The sequence below is a fragment of the Python bivittatus genome, unplaced genomic scaffold (genome assembly GCF_059951505.1).
Source record: "Python bivittatus isolate LINGU-HERP-01145 unplaced genomic scaffold, Pbiv_v1 ctg000480_np1212, whole genome shotgun sequence".
Lineage (NCBI taxonomy): Eukaryota > Metazoa > Chordata > Lepidosauria > Squamata > Pythonidae > Python > Python bivittatus.
The window spans coordinates 72,800,537-72,817,801 of record NW_028277075.1 but is presented as its reverse complement, the minus strand read 5'-3'; the positions used below and the strand labels follow the sequence as shown (position 1 = coordinate 72,817,801).

The 17,265-nt window shown below is 38.6% G+C and overlaps 1 protein-coding gene across 1 annotated transcript; it reads right to left on the bottom strand.

Annotated features, from left to right (window-relative positions):
• Nucleotides 1-5,372: 5,372 nt before the first annotated feature.
• LOC103064936 (rho-related GTP-binding protein RhoF) lies at nt 5,373-15,582 on the bottom strand. Its single transcript, XM_007430955.4, has 5 exons — nt 15,253-15,582; nt 12,644-12,731; nt 10,570-10,679; nt 9,857-9,991; nt 5,373-8,528 (listed from the first exon to the last, which is right to left on the bottom strand). Exons 1-5 carry the CDS (start codon nt 15,397-15,399, stop codon nt 8,361-8,363), a joined length of 648 nt encoding a protein of 215 aa, XP_007431017.1. The 5' UTR covers nt 15,400-15,582; the 3' UTR covers nt 5,373-8,360.
• Nucleotides 15,583-17,265: the final 1,683 nt, after the last annotated feature.

The window sequence follows — 17,265 nt, the reverse complement described above, 5'->3', positions numbered from 1 at the left end:
TTATATTGAAATCAGGCTTTTGCAAGATGACAAAGTTCGTTTTAGAAAGTTTTTTAAAAAGCATGATATAGTCTCCAAGTTTGAAACAAATTATGCATTAATAGAGTTTGATAGTAAAAGCAAAGATCACTTGAGCAATTTTGTATGAGCAGGGTGATCCTATGTCTGTCTAACCTGAACTAATTTTCAATAGCCCTTGGGTGCAGATAAACACGCACGAAATTGGGTTGCCAGTATATTATTTATTTTAAGATAAAATAAATTTTAAAAATTTTAAGATAAAAATAAGTATATATTATTTATTTTAAGATGCAAGGGGTTGAAGCAATATGCTTACCGTGTACAATTCCACTGTAATGAATGAAATTTAATCATTTTAGGAAGTTTATTTCTGCTCAGGCTGAAATTACTCATGCAACATGCAACAATTATTACTTCCATTTCAATCCCAATCAGAAGTGCAATTCTATTGAAGGTGATGTAAATGTAGGATCAGGATTTAAATAACAATGTCATTGGTGCCTAGAATACAAGGATCTCTGTTCACTGTAGAATAATATTGTGCAGGGTTCCTCAACCTTGGCAACTTTAAGACGGCTGGACTTCAACTCCAGAATTCCCCAGCCTGGCTGGCTGGCTGGGGAATTCTGGGAGTTGAAGTCCATCCATTTTAAAGTTGCCAAGGTTGAGGACCCCTGTTGTAGTGGTTAACTTTAATCAGAAATTTAAACTATAATCATCCTTAAAAGAATAATTTTTCATATTTCTTTATTTCTTTAAATCATTTTTAAAATTATAGTTTCTTATTTAGAAGTCTGTCAGGACATACCGTGCTGCAATTTCTCAGCATCAGGATGCTTGCTGCTTAATTTGGTCCTCCTTATAGTTCATTTGTTTGTTTTGCAGAACAATAGCAATATTAATTAAGGACAATTTTACTTTTGCCTTATTTCTCTTGAGTCATCTGCTCAGTGAACTTGCCACAAACTAGAGAGAGAGAGTCCAGAGTTGCTTAATCTGAAGGAAAGATATTATCAGTCACCCAGTAAAGCACTTGATTCAGACCGTGCACAATAGACTGAAGACGGGCCAATGAAGGCAGAGCTGGTACCATTCCAACCACCAAGAAGCCTCCCATCACCAATCAACCCCACAGAATTCAAATTTGACACAAACTATAACTACTGCAAGGCGATCCCCACTTCTGAACTGTTGCATGAGGAAGGCTTGTTGAAATGTAAGGTGAAATGTCTGCAAAAAATGTGATCTCTGCTTTGGTTTTTATCTCCTTAAGCCTGGAGAACCACAACTAAAATTATAAACAACCATTCTGGGCTACCATTATCCCAAGATTTCATCGATTATGTGCCATCAAATGGTTGACGACTCTTAGTGACCACATACTGTAGATGGATTTTCTCCAAGTTGATCTGTCCCTAACCTGGTCCTTCAGCAATTCCAATGGTGCACTCATCACCACAGTAACTGAGTCTATCCACCTTGCTGCTGGTCATCCTTTTCTTTTCTTTTCTTTTCTTTTCTTTTCTTTTCTTTTCTTTTCTTTTCTTTTCTTTTCTTTTCTTTTTTCTTTTCATTTTCAGATTTTGGTTGCCACTGAATACCAAGCCACTGGTGTGGACACAGCCAAATCCATGTTACGTGACATGATGGAGATGATATTTTGTTCTCTAGTACTGGTGTATTCAACAACTGTGCCAGGCCAGCTTCTTCACCCTGGGATCCTCTAGATGTTTTGAATTTCAACTTATATAACTTATAAGTAGTGTGAAGGAAGGCATCAGGTTAGAGGATACTAGGCTATAGAAGAATCATATTCATTTTAATGTTTCCCTTTTCTTTGACCTCAAACTGTAATAGCTTGGTGCCTGACGAAGAATATTGTGAAGGTCACTGACATCATATATATATAGTGTGCTTTAAGTTGTTTTTTTAAAGGATAGAAAAGAAAAAAACATACTAGAACTTAAAGGTCACTGTTAGCACTCTCTGACTTAAAAGCTTTCCCTTTCTATCCTACAAGTCAGGACAGCCTGTAAAAAATTGGGCATTCTACACGCATTCAGATACACTAAACTGCTATTCTCCACCCCCACCCCCCTCACAAATCCTGCCGTGCTGCCTCATCGTGGTGGGGGATGGGGATGTTTCTAGGAGGGATGAACGAAGAATGCCAGGAGTGTATGCCAAGAGTACATAGTCCCAGCAGGGTCATTCAAGGCGTGAAAGTCATTCCAGCTGCCCAGCTAAAGCAAGTAGGCTTTATTGGACAGCAGTGATATCGGAAGAAGCTGGAAGCGGATGATCACTTTAATGTCAATGGCAAAGGCATCATTTCATACTGCATGGGAGAACGTAATGGTAAACCATGTCTATTTCCAATAGTTTCTGCCCATCTGGGTCATTTGGTCAGAGGGGTATGCTCCAGGTTCCATCAATGAAACAATGTCATCTTGTGGGTCTGAGGAAGCATGCCTTCTCTGTTGCTGCTCTTGACCTCTGGAACAGCATTCCTCAAGAGGTACACGTAGTGTCCACTCTCCTGGTGTTCCAGAAGGCCCTTAAGACCTGGCTGTGTTCCCAGGCCTGGGGTTAATGTGTTTCTGGGCCCCTGTCAAGTTTTATAATTATGGTTGTTTTTAGTCTGGGCTATCATGTTTTTTATGTTTTTAATTGTTTTAATTGTATATCTGGATGTTGTAAGCCACCCAGTCTATTGGGCAGTCATAATAAATTTAAATCGTCATCATCATCATCATCATCATCATCATCATCCAAGAAAAACACGTAGATAGGCAAGATAAAGCAATTAACAATTTAGTGGTGAATGGGCCCCCTAGGTAGGATGGCACTCAGCATGTTAACTGAGGATATTTTAGAGTACTAAATGGTATTTATGATGTGGCTAGATTAAAGTCTTTGGGAACCTAGTTGCTGATGTTGCCATCAGGAAAAGAAAATCTGAAACTGCAAAGACAGAATTATAATGGGAACATGAAATGTAAGAAGCATAAACGTGGGAAAGCTCATCAGAGAAATATGAAATGAATTGACTGATATAGAGGGCAGAGGGAATGGCCTTGAAGGATAGGAGGAAGAGCTGCTACCAAGGCAGTGGTCAGATAAAAGGGGCCTGAGCCTTGGTCAAGAAAGTAACTTGAGAAAACTTCTCAACCAAGCCTTTCCCTAGTTCACACAGAGATGAAGAGAGGGAGGGGGAAGCACATTCAGACTTGCAAGGTTCTGTTACTATAGCTGTTACAATAAAAGTAATCCTGGCCTACATGGCATTGGTTTCTTAGTCTGGTCTACCTTATGGGGCTGACAACTACACATTGACAACTTGGGCATCAGTAAATTGAAATGGTCTGAAATTGGACATTCTCTTTCAGAAAATCATACTATTTACCATTTAGGACATGAACTAGGTTGCTGTCATAGTTGGGAAGAGTATAGCAAAGACACTTGGGTACAATGCAGTTAATAACTGAATAATATCAATTAGACTTCATGGCAGCCCTTTAATATGATCGTTATCCAAGTTCCATCCACTGATGCAGAAGAAGAAGAGGTTGATGAGTTTTATTGTCAGGTTCAATCTGAAATCAACAGAATATTTAAGCAAAATATGGTTGGATACTGGAATGCCACAGTTGGAAATAGTAAGGAGAAAAGTGTAGCTGGACTATATGGTCTAAGAAACAGAAATGAAGCAGAAGAATGACATCAGTTTCTGGCAATGAAGTAATTTCTTCATTGCTTAAGAAAGTCTGTCAACAACCAAAATGACATCTACTGTATATACATTGATATCACCAAAGTACACAGAATTCAACTTGACTCTCTTATTAGTACAAGGAGGTCAAAAAGCTCAGTTATAACACCAAAGACATGGGCAGGGATGGACTGTGGAACAGATCACAAACTGTTCATGTGTAAGTTCCAAGTCAAACTAAAGCAGAAGAACAAAGCCAAACAGTTTCCATAAGATGCTTTTCAGCTTATACTGAACTTTTTCAAGAAGAATATCAGGAATCACTTTAAAGTCCTACCCTCATTGATAAGGAACCACAGGAGCTGTGGAGTGAAATCAAAATAAGGATGAATGTGAAAAGAGACCACCAAAGACCAAGAAACAGAAGAAACCAAGCTGAATGTTAGAACAGATAATGGAAACTGCCAAGAAGAGAAGAGAAGCCAGAGCTGAGAAAAACAAAGTTCTTAGGATGGAACTTAATGAAGAATTTCAGAGAGCTGTTAGAAGAGACAAGCAGCAGTATTATTACAGCATCTGTAAAGATACTGAAGATGGTAACAGACATGGAAAACAATGACAGTTTTTCAAAAGATCTCCAAACTCAGAAGGGGGTTCCAACCATTGGTATGCTATAGGACACCAATGAACAGATTCAAAGAAGATCAAACAAAGATGGAAGAAGTATATTGAAATTCTATATAGTAGGGATGTCAACAGCCAAGATAATCTTCTGATATTCCCTATTCACAAGAATTTCTAGTACCGTTAGATGAAGTTAGATCAGCACTCTGGTCATTACTAAACTGGAAGTCTACAGGAATTGATGGAACATATCAGAATGGTATATACATTCCATCTTCCCTTAAGCTATCAGAGCAGAAAGTACAGATATTACATTATGTTATGTCCCCATGTATGGGATATTATATGACTTCCACTTGGTGGAATAGCAATAAAGGCCTTTGAGCAGATATCCAGATGCCATGCCATGTCTATACATACAACAACTAGAATTGTAGAATTGTACTGGCAGGGGTTATCCCTATGACATTCTATAGAAGTGAATGTTGGACTTTGAAGAAGCAAGAGGATAGAAAGAGTACTGATGATTATGCAGTTTGCTGTTGGAGAAGAATCCTGAGAATACTGTGGATAGCCAAGAAAACAAACAAATGCAACAAATCAATCTAGATTTCTCACTCAAGGCACAAATGATCAGGCTCAAATTATTGTACAGTATTTGGGACACATTAAGTGAAGAGCAAGTATCTTTGAGAAGCCCATAATTCTAGGAAGGGTGGAAAGTAAGATAAGAAGAGGACGACTAGCAGCAAGGTGGATGTGCTTGATTACAGTGGCAACGTGTGCAATATTGGGAGACCTGAATGGTCAGACTGGGGACAGATCATCCTGGAGAAGGGCTGCGTCTGTGGTTGCTAAGAGTTGACAGTGACTTGATGGCACCTAATGAATCAATTAATCAATCAATCTGCTATTTACCAATGGCAAACTCATTTTCCAAGTGGTAATCCATTTATAGCCAAAATGCCTGATGAGAGAGAAAGAGAATGATTAATCAGCTGGTTTTGACAAACTCTAAGGTTTGCAAATTTTATTTGAAGAAAAATTTGTGTAAGTCCTGAGAGAGGCTGAGGAGAAGATGGGAAATGGGCTATTCTGTAAATAGGTTTGGTTGGCTAGAATCCTTAATATTGCATATCCAAGTGTTGTTGTTTTACATGTTCCACTATGTTTCTGTTTACAGTACATACCTTGCTTTTCAGTAGGGAGCTGATGACAATGAAATTATTTGCTGAGGAAAATTCTGATGGTGGGCCTCTTTCTTGCCCTGTGAATGTTTCTATTTTCCCACATCACCTGTCTTCCTCTTTGGTAACTGAATAGATAGAAATTCTAGATTCTGGCATTCTTGGGGCTGGTTGTGAGGGGACTGAAAAATACTATTTATGTTGTTTCTAGTTCTGCATAGAAAATAAATCTTGATGTATGGTGCTGAGGGATGACATTGTCCTATGGCAGTCTTCCCTAATCTAATGGCCTGTAGGTAAATTGATTATATACGCAACACATTTCCTTTCTCTGTTAATACATGTCTGTGAATAGATAACATGTCCAGGCACATCCAAAACTGACTTTCTCTGTGATTCTATTTTACCTTAAAGATTTATTTAAGACTAATTAATTTGAGGGTGCTGGACAATGTGCAGCTAGATACTTTTAAACCATGGGTTTCAGGGCTTTATGGAAAGCCTTCTTTTAACATTTCTGTGTCTTTAAAGAGAAGCAGCATTTCTTTGCTGAAAAGAATAATGTATTTTAAAAGTCACAGTAATAAAACATGCTTCTAACATGATATATACCCAGTTGCCCCAGGATTAGTTGTGCAGCTGGAATGGAAAAATACTCCACTTGAAGGACCAGGTTTGCAGGCTGGGTGGGTCCCTCCTTCTGGCTTTGTTCCTAGATTATCAGATATAATCTGTGGATGCTTGGGCTGTGCTTGTCCTTAGAAAAAGCAAATCTAGTTCCTGTCATACGTTCCTTAGTCATAAGTAAATTTGATTCCTGCGATGGATTCTGTGTAAGTCGCCCTAGAAAATGTGAACCCAATATTGCCTGGATTTTTGATTATGATGGCTTTGTTACATCTGCACTTTGTTCCCACTGGGGTCCGAGCTGAATTCAAACAGCTGATCATTGCCAATGAATCCCTAATGGTTTTGCTCCAAGATTTTTGAAGGATCACTTTCTTCATCCAGATGAACCTTTTTTGCTTTGTGCTGAGGCACTGCTCTGAACCATCAGAAGTTCAGCTGACTGGGATGCGAGACAGGGCATTTTCCGATATGGTATCCAAGTCTGCAGAATTCCTTTTGCTAGAACTTCAGTAGGCTCCCCCACAAGTAGATTACCTATAAGTACCTTTTTATTGCATCTAAAATTTAGTCAATTAATCTAGTTCTTCTTCCTCTTCTGGCTATATTCTTACTTTTTGTCTTTTCTAATTGTATCAAAATGAACTTTAAACTTTTGCATGTGGACTTTCAACATGAATAATTCTAATATTTGCAACTATATACCTCAACTTTTAGTCTTAGACAGGCAGTACAAACAACAACCTTGCCCATCAGACCTTTAATATTCTGTTTTGTGTTAAAGAATCTTGAACTATTTTTTGTAATTAAATTGTACATTGCTTGGAGTGCTCTGATGAATTCAGAAATGTCACAGCAACAATAGCAACAATATACTTTCTAGAATGGAGAGAATTTATCATAGGTATACATTCAGAATAGCATTTGGGGGGACCATCCAGTTTACTTATGTCACAGAATTATCTACTTCTAGCAAATTGTTCTATCCTTAAAAGACTGAGCAGTCATACATACAACATTTAATGGCCAAGTAAGATGAATAAGCCAGTCTATGCTGCAACTGCTGTGAAGTAATAATATTGAGTATTGCACACTATGAAGTAATAATATTGAGTATTGCACACTATGATTTACACTTCTGTAAATGCTGCTGGAACCTGTTAACTATATATATTCAATACATGGAAATGAAGGTCCAATATGAACATCTCCAACATAATTTCTGGCTGCAAGGTAATACCAGTTATGATCTTGGCTCAAAAAGCACCATCATTCATTTTCCTTCCTTTGTTAGAAACCTCTGAGGGTTTCTTCTGTTCTTCTGATTCAAAATATAGTGGTTCTGGATTTTTCCTTTTGTAGGCTATAAGAAAGAAAAGTTGGAAGAGCTGCAGTAAGGCTTTTAGGAGCCACCCTAAATATTGAAACAAAATAATCTCGCAGAAATGTATTAGAGCTACTTCGAGCAATTCATATCTATTATTGCAGCTTCTTAGGAAACAGTTTTTGAGAAAGGATAGTGCTGATGACCAATAACAAGGGTGAGTAGAATAATTAAGAAGGCATTGTAGGCAAACAACTTGAATATGCATTGGTTATTGTCTGACATTGAAAAAAAAGTTTAGTTTCTGAAACTAAAAGGAGATGGAATTTAAATAGTCTAGCATTAGAGTTGAGCAACCCTAACAGTCTGATTCAACAAGTTTAAGACAACTGCTAGCCATCTACAGCGGATTTCCAGTTACTTAATAAATGCTATTTTTGCAATCCTAGGCAACAAAATAATGGAATGCTATTGCGCTCTGGTAGGTAGCATTAATTATTGTGAATTTTACATGGTGTAGGCCTGGTATAATAAGTGTTTGAATATCTGATGAGTTTTTTAGATAGTCAATGACATTCCATTTTGATCTTCTTCACCACTTCTGATCTTCTTCACCACTGAAAGTGAACTGCTGTAAGTGGAATATTGAACTGTTAGATCCAGGAGACTTGATATTCATTCCATGGAATCTTGTTCTATCTATTTGCATATTGGACCACCCCAGTTAGAGAAGTCTCCCATTATCTTTTATATTATTATCATCAACATCAACATCATCATCATCATTGCAACTTATTCTAAGAGATTTCATCTCACTGGGTGGAGTTGAACCTTTGGAAATTCTCTGGAGTTATTCAGAGGATGTTCAGCTAAGGAGACAGGTCCTTTTGATTCTCTGCCTGTGCTGTTTTTTCTTCATCTTACTCAAAGCTGCTCTTGAAGCCTCTGTGAATATGTCAATAATATTTTCATGGTAGAGGGCTGAGCATTCAAAATATGCAGCTGCATGAAGATTCCGAGCCAAGGCCTCCCCCTACAAGGAAAAGAAGATGAGAAGGGGAAAAAAGAACAAAATTGACATTATATCTTCTTAAAGTTAGAGCAGGATGGGCAATGTGTGGCCTTCAGGGCCTTGGGCCTCAACTCCTATCATCTTGTACCATTGGCTATTCTAGTCAGAGGTGATGAGAGTTGGAATTGAATAACTTCTAGAGGTCCCTATGCTGCTCGTTCCTGATTTAAGGGGTGGGTAGTATGAGTAAAGAGCAACATACTTACAATACTGTACTACAACAAAGCATAGATGGTATTTCAAGATAAGGATGAGATGGTAACCATTTGCCTATGTAGTTTCCAGCTATCAAGCCCAACTTGATGGGATCTGACTGAGTACAGTGGTACCTCTAGTTACGAACGCCCCTCCTTCGAATTTTTCAAGATACGACCAGCTCCGGCCCCAAAAATTTACCTCTACTTGCAAACTCCGCCTCTACTTACGAACCGGATCCGCGGCCATTTTCCCTGCTGCCACGCAGTCACGGCTTCCTGTGGGCGAGATCGCGGTAGCAAGGAGACGTTCGGTGAGGCTTGTGGTGTGTTTTGTGGCGTTTGGAAGGTTTTTGTGGCGTTTGGAAGGTTTTTGAGGTTTAAAAATAAAATGCATATGTTTCAGAACTGTTTAGCCGTATTTACATTGAACCTTATGGGGGAAATTTACCTCGGGGTGCGACTAAATTCGGAGGGCAGATTAGCCGTATTTACATTGAACCTTATGGGGAAATTTGCCTCGTGGTGCGACCAAATTCGGAGGGCGGAACGGATTAACCGTATTTACATTGAACCTTATGGGAAACTTTACCTTGACTTGAGACCAACTTGAGTTGCAACCAGAGTCATGGAACGGATTAAGTTCGTAACTAGAGGCACCACTATATTAGGGCAGGTAGTGCTTTGGGTTTGGTTCCAAAAAGGTGCTGCAGTGCATGCAAGGGCATAAATGTAGTATATATCTACAATTCTTTAAAGTAGCTGCATCTTTTCCTGGGATCATGTGGCAGCTGCAGATGGCAGCCATGCAGCCATGGGAAAAGAAGTGGCAGCTTTAAGGAATTGCAGACATGTGCTATTTTGTACTTTCATACATTCCAAAGCATATTTTTTGTGTTATTTCTGAAATATTGTTTAGCCCTACTATTATTAGCACCTTTTGTAGGCATTGGTAGGAATGAATGTATGCAAAAAGTCACCTCATATGTTACGTTTCTCAGAGGTAAAGTATATATGTGCAATTCATTTTAGTTAATGTAGATTGTGGTTGGATAGCGCAGCATGACTATACAGAACACTGGCTCTCTGTACTACCTTCTGGTATGTGATGGGTTCCAGTTGGTCTTGATGTAACTTCCTTAGTAGAACTTTGTCCTTCCTCAGGTCTGTTTTGCAGCCAACAAGCAAAATTGGAATCCCTTTGCAGAAATGGTTTGCTTCAGGATACCACTAAAATGAGGGATAGACATGGTGAAAGAAACATCAAGTGTGGACAGATTTCAGGCATATAGGATCTGCTTTCTTTTTCTCTGAAAACTAGCAACCAGAGCCTTCTATAAAAGATGCACACCTAGAATGAAACAGTTCTGACTCAAGGAATTTGTTTTCATCAATCGTCCTACAGCTGTGAAAGCTGGATACGGAGAAAGAACAAGAGAAAAAAAATTGACACTTTCAAATTCTGGATTTGGAGATGGTTGCTAAGAATAACTAATCAGTCTGAATTCTGGACCAAATAAAGGCTATCTGTTCCACTGTTCAACAACCAGAAGCTCACATACTTTGGGCATGTAATACAAGCAGATGATGGATTAGAAAAAAATAATTATGCACGGCAAGGTGGAGTGAAATAGAAGAAAAGGAAGCAAACCCAAAAGTTGCAGTCCTTGGAAGAACTGCAAGTTATTTTGGTGTACCAATCTGACTATTTGATTTACTGTAAGATATCACACCTTTTCAATGGATGCCAGAGCAAGCAGTTTCCACTGAGCTCACAGATTATGTTGAGGCACTGGTGGTCTTCTTACCTTTGTGAGAATGTTGTTGAAGCTGGTGGGATTGGTGACATCAAAGCACATGATAATTGCATGAGCCCCATTATAGGACAGAGGGCGGAGCCTGTCATAATCTTCCTGTCCTGTATAGAATAAAGTGACATATATCTGCATATTTTATACACAAATGTTGTTTGCAATATATACCCAAGTGTTTATTCAAGGGCTTCCTCCCAGTCCCTTAGCACATTTCACTGTCCATAATAGCCACAAGTAGCCATATTAATATATAAGGTGATGTATCTTCCACCTATATAATCCATAAGTAGTTTATAGTACAATCTAATACACATTGTCTTCTCAATCCATTCAGTGGAGCTTGCTTTTGGTTAAGTGAGTAAAGGATTGTGATTTTATATACTTGTTGATCACAGTGTGATTTTTAGGGACCTGTAAAGAATGTGTATGCTTAGCCTTAGCATTCCTAATATGCTTTATGGGTGTGCAGGGGCATCGGGAGAAAGAGAGGAAAAAATCAGGAGATGAATTGGCATCCTGTTATCTTCAAATCATTACAATCCAGATGAACATATGAACATGTGTCTATGATTGAGTTGACTGGCTATGATAAAATCAGTAAGTGACATTCTAACTTTACCAGGCCTTTACTTAGATTTCTTTTTTAGAAACTCAGAAAGTGGCAGAAAAGCCACTCTTTCTCTTATTTCTTCTCCCCTAACCTAGGAGAAACTACAACTACAAACTACAACTGTTGACATGTACTGTACAGTCTTGTTTTCTCTGTCACAATCCCCAGGATTCAAGATAAGGAAGTGGTAGATCTTTTTTCTAGAGAGGAAAGAAATACAGAGCTCTGTTATAAGTATTTCTTTCATCTCTAAAAAATAATATCCAGTATCATTGGACTGATATTATAGAGAAATTTCAAGGCTCTAGAAATGGCCACTTTGAGAGACTGCCCAATAATATTCTCTGTAGGAGGTTTTAACATTTGCTTCTTCTCCAGCTTTGTTCACGCTTGTATATTTTAATGAAAGGAAGTATTGAAAGTGGCTTTTTGTTACAGGCGCACACTTGTCTGCCTCCGAAATACAGTTCCTGTAGTGAGATCTCAGTACTGCCAGTAGATTGGTCAGCAGGGGCAGTGGTGGCAACCAACCCTATGTTCCCTCAACAAGCTGGAAAATGTATAAAGTTATGTGCTTGTTATACATTGAGCTTAGAAGGGAAGGGTATAGGATATCCTGACTGGCCAACCTTAGTTGTAAGAGCAAAAATGTTTGGTTTATCCATGCAGAAGGACTTCACAGCAGCCTGTCTCAACAGATGTATTAGACCAGTGTTGTCCAAACTTGGCCACTTTAAGATGAGTGGACTTCAACTCCCAGAATTCCCCAGCCAGCCATGCTGGCTGGGGAATTCTGGGAGTTGAAGTCCACTTATTTTAAAATGGCCAAGTTTGGACAACACTGTATTAGACTGACGCTCATAATCCCTAGTCAGGCTGTAGGAAGTGAAGCCCAGCACACTTGAGGGTCACCAGCTTTGGGAAGGCAAAAGGCTCATCGTATGGTGCATCATCCCACAAGACTTACACTTTTCCCTCTTGGTGAAAGGTTGTGATGCATAAAGAAATCAGGTGATACTACATTCTCAACCAGAGCAGAAAGCTTTTTGCTCATGGCCTGCATATTTCTGTCGATATGTGGGGAAAGGGTATTGCATGATGTTTTATATACTCCCCAAAGAGAGCAACTACATTGGAATATTGTTCTGTATCAAAATAAGCTACGTAGTGAAAGATAATTCTTTAAACAAATCTGAATTCACCTCATTGCCTCCACATCTCTGTGTTTTAGGTTGCTTCTTCTATAAGCAAATAATTCTGCCAGAGTACCTGGTGTTCATTCAGTAACCAAAATTTGTTGGCAAGCCTCAGTTGCGTTTAACTTCCTTCTGGAAGATGATGTCTATATACATGCAAAAGCTTGTTCATCCCTTTATAATGCAATCTCACTTGACAGAATTTCATTATGCTAATGCTTCTGCCTAAAGAATAATGCTGCCTTTTTGACACAGGCCCTACCTGCTGTGTCCCAAAGACTGATGTGGACTTCCTTGTCACTGATGTGAAAGGGGGCGAAGTATTTCTCAAAAACTGTTGGGATATAAACCTAGAAGAAGATGAAGAAGAAAGTTACATTTTTGCTTAACTGAGTATCTCTTGTAGAATTGACTGGTCTGCTACCATCCCTGTAGGGCTAAACATTTTTCTTTCACTGCATCTATTTCCTTTCACGTTATTTATTTGTTTAAGAATGTGTAGGCTGCCTTTCCAAACAGATGTTTTCCTACAACATCTTGTCTTCAGAAATTTTGAAAAACGATATCCAACCCACCCCCCAAAATTCTAGCATTAATTAACAACACCAGAAAAAAAAATCCCCCAAACAGCTAACAAATGCACAACACATCTACTGAAACAATATGTTAAATAATTAAAACAGCCAGTAGCTAACAAAAACAGAAGAAACCAGATCAATTAAAAAGCTCCACTGGAGTGTGACTAGAGAATTAGCATTAAAAAGGCTGGAGAAAATAAAAGCATATTTTCCTATTATCAAAAAACGTAATAAATACATAGTGAGGAGATTTGGGTAGGGGCACCAATGAAAAGGCCCATTCTCAGTTGGCCCACCCTGATGAATACCTCATCATGGGAAGATGCCTTCAGGATCACCTATAAGTGGTCCATATCCCAGTTATTTTCTCAGTCATGGCTTCTCTGCCACTAGAAGGGCTCAGTCCTTGAGGGAGAAAGCATATTATCAACTTCCGCTGAATTAATATTTAAAAGCTGGAGCCATTTTTCATCTGACTCTAGATTACATCTGGTAAAACAAAATGTTCAGAGATATATGGGGACATATTTGGAAATAAGTGTGCATTCATTCCACAAAGCTACAGGAAAGTAATTTCCTTGCATTTCCTTCTTTTTTTCCTCTGCCACATGTCATCAATACATGGTGGCTTATTTTCGTAACAAAAGTGAATCTATTGTCGATGCAGCATGTAGGTAGAGGCAACCAAGATAAAAACATTTCATCTTACACATGCAGGTGCTGATTTGTGGAGTCCTTGGCGCTCTCTGAGCTTGGTTGTTTGCTTGTAGACGTTTCATTGCGCAACTAGGTAATATCATCAGGGTGCTGATGAAATGTCTGCAAGCAAACAACCAAGCTCAGAGAGTGCCAAGGGCTCCACAGTTCAACCCCGACCTACATATATTCTCTTCTATTGGAGATGCTGATTTTTTTGGTGGCCATTTTAAACACATGATTTTCAAGGGAGACTCCAGCATGAAACTGTTAACTTACAACCTATCAGTATTAACTTCTATAGCCTGCATCAATAGAATAGTTTTTTACAAAGGTGGGTGGATGGGGTGTAAAAACAGTCTTGCTAACAGTTAATTGTGTGACAGTTTACAAATGTTAATGCCAAGGGTATAGAATTCAGGCCCTTGGGCCAAATCTGACTTCCAAGGTTATCCTACCTTTCTGGCAGGTTCTGAAGTCAGGTACCATTGATGCCTCACTCCTCTCTGCTCGCTAACTAGAAAGTCACTGCTTTAAGGTGTTTCTGCAAGGCTTCACCTGTCCTATGGTTTTCCCCTTTGAGAAGATGAAGGGATATGTGAAACTGGAGGGAATCAGCTCCTCATTGCCAGAACCTACAAAGGATTGGCTTTGGTCACTCTTTACCAGGTGAAAGGTGGGTAAGAATAAATAGAGCCGTCAGTTGTGAAGCTGGACATGCTTTGAAGTATAGTTTTGCCAGATGTTCTCCTGCCCTGTGCCTGTCTCTTTGGGGAAGGATGTGGGATGGGTAAAACCAGATGCCAGGGAGAGGCCACTTCAACCTGCTTCTGGCACCAGGAAGCAGCTGTGTCTCAGGAATCAGATGACATCTGCAGCAAGACAGGGATTACCTAATTGAGTGCTTACTACTTCCTCATCACGTGTGCATATATTATATATATCCATGTGCCTAATGAAATAAATTTTACTCCACAAAACCTTATGCTATAAGAAATGAACTAATTTTAAAGTGCCACAAGATTCTTAGTTCTTTTATGTAACAAATGCAAAGTCTAACTTTAAATATTACAGGTTCATATATGTGCCCAAAGGTTCTAAGTCCATTCATCAATACGCTAAATCCAGCTTGATTGATTTTCTTTCTCTTTTGTTTCTACAATAACCACATCTGTTTGTGCTTGCCAAACCAATTTTATTTCAAGATGTTTTCAGTCAAACATTTCCTGTTCTACCCAAGTCTTATTCTACTGTACTTAGCACATCACTGGCAATTAAATAGTTAAATAAAGTAAATTTGGTAGTATTACTAGTACCCTTGGTCAGAGTCTACGTCCACAAAAAACTCCAGAAAGATTTGGTACCACAGCGCATCAGCTATTCTTCCATGACAAAAGAAGAAGAAAGTTTCTATTCTACAGTATCTGTGATGAGAATTTAACCTGGGTAAACTTCACTTTAAGAAAAACAGTATCAGAGGCTTAACAGGATCTATTTTGAAGAAACTATATTTGAATAGTTTGTCTTAAATAGGAAAGATCTTGGCAAAGTACCAATAGGAAGTGTGAGCTTGATATTGTGGATAAAAGACACTTACCTTAGGGAATTCTCCTTCTGCAAAGACCATGAGCATGGATGTTTTTCCACAACCTCCGTCTCCTATTACAACTAGCTTGATTTCAGTGATTCCTCTAGTTTCCTGTTGGGCTCCTGACTGACCTGGAGCCTCTTTACTCCTTTGCATCTCTACCAACTCTCAGGAGACTGCAACAAAGTCTTTTCGAATGATCCAAGAAAATGGGCCATGAAGATACCTCTTCTTTCTGGGGAGTTTTCTGCTCTCACATTCCTGCTTGCCTCTTGTCCTTCCCAGCTTAAAATCAGTCTTCAGCAATAGCAACTATTGGTCATAGTGGCCTAGGTTTAGGTTGAAGGATAGGTGTGGTTGGAATGTGAAAAGATTGGCTGGCACAGGGAGGAGAAAGTAAACAGAAATGCTGTTACAGGAGCAACCACCCATTGGGTGATAAAGCATGGAGAACAGATGATAAAAATACCTTATAAAATAAGAACTCCTAACACTGCCTTGGATTTCCCCCATATTTTAAGTTATTTTAAAATTTTAAAAAGATAATATGAATGCAAATAACATATGCTTAGCTAAACTGTATTTGGGAGGCATGTGTAATTTATGAAATAGTACTTTTCATCTGGTTATTTGTATTTATTTACACAATAAGAAGCGTTTCTAATGTATATATGTGACATATATTTGTGATTGCCCATAAGCGCCATCACAGTATACAGTGGAATAAGAAATGAAGCATAGATAAGAGATATTCAGGGTATGTACATAGACCCCATTTCGGTGGAAGTGGTGCCCATGGAAAAGAAGTGCCAAAGGAAAACAGAGCATGTGCAAAATATTATATACAGGGACCTGTGCATATGCATGATATTAACCCTATCTCCAAATTTACACTTGCTCATCATTCTGAGACCACTTCAATCTTTTGATCCAAAATTCATTTTTGAGAGCAACTGATTGCTCCAAGATTCCCTGACGGGGTGGACAGAGACTTGGTGACTTTGCTGAACAGCGCTCTGGATAGCTATTCCAGATGCAGAATACAGTAGTACCAGGTCAAAGGTGGTTTACCCTTTCCTTGAACTCATTGCTTCCCTCGATGAGGACCTGTGGACCAGAGGAAGTTCATTCAAGAGAATCTAGCTCATTTCTGCTCTTTCTCTTGCATTCTTCTTTTGAGTTCAGCAAAAAGGACCTGCCCTGTTAATCTTAATGGGCCATTAGCCTTGCCCCAAGGCAGGCAGTTTGCTGTTATCACAACCACAAGATGTTCTGTCCCTTAAAATCACCCTTAAAAAAGACATGAGTGAATGGAAGAGACAGAAGGAAAAGTAAAAGAAATTATAGAAAAATATTAAACTTTTAATTTGTAATTATACATTTAAAAAAAAATAATTTAATTACAACCACCTTTTCTGTTACAAGGAACTCAATAATTGAAATGCATCTATAACAAAAGTTAAGTAAGTAATAGCAACTAAATATTGGGTAGCAAATAATATTACATAGAAAGTGGCATCTGGTGAAATGCTACACTTTGTATTATTATTATTATTATTATTATTATTATTATTATTATTATTATTTCTAAGGTAGTCTACAGGATAGAACTGATGTTTTTTAAAAAATGCCTTTTGTCCTGTACCTTTAATGTAGCAGAGGGAAACCTCACTACTCCAACTTTCCACCAGTCCTATTTGCATGCCAGAAAAAGTTTCTTTTATGACATAGCTGTGTGGCAGATAGCATTTAATATGCACTTTTTATAGTCAGATCTGTAAAAACTGACAATCAGAGAAAGAGATGGGGCATACAACTCTTGACATGGTATACCCACAGCAAAATAATTCATGGTATGGGCCAAGTAAAAGGGAAGATTTATCTCTCATTTTCATAAACTTGAGTTTGTCATCCAATGAAACTACTTAGTAGGAGACAGGCAAAAGAAAAGTAGTTCTTCATACAGCTCACAGCAAGACTATGGAATCTGTTGCCAGAAGATATGGTGATGGCCACTGAAGG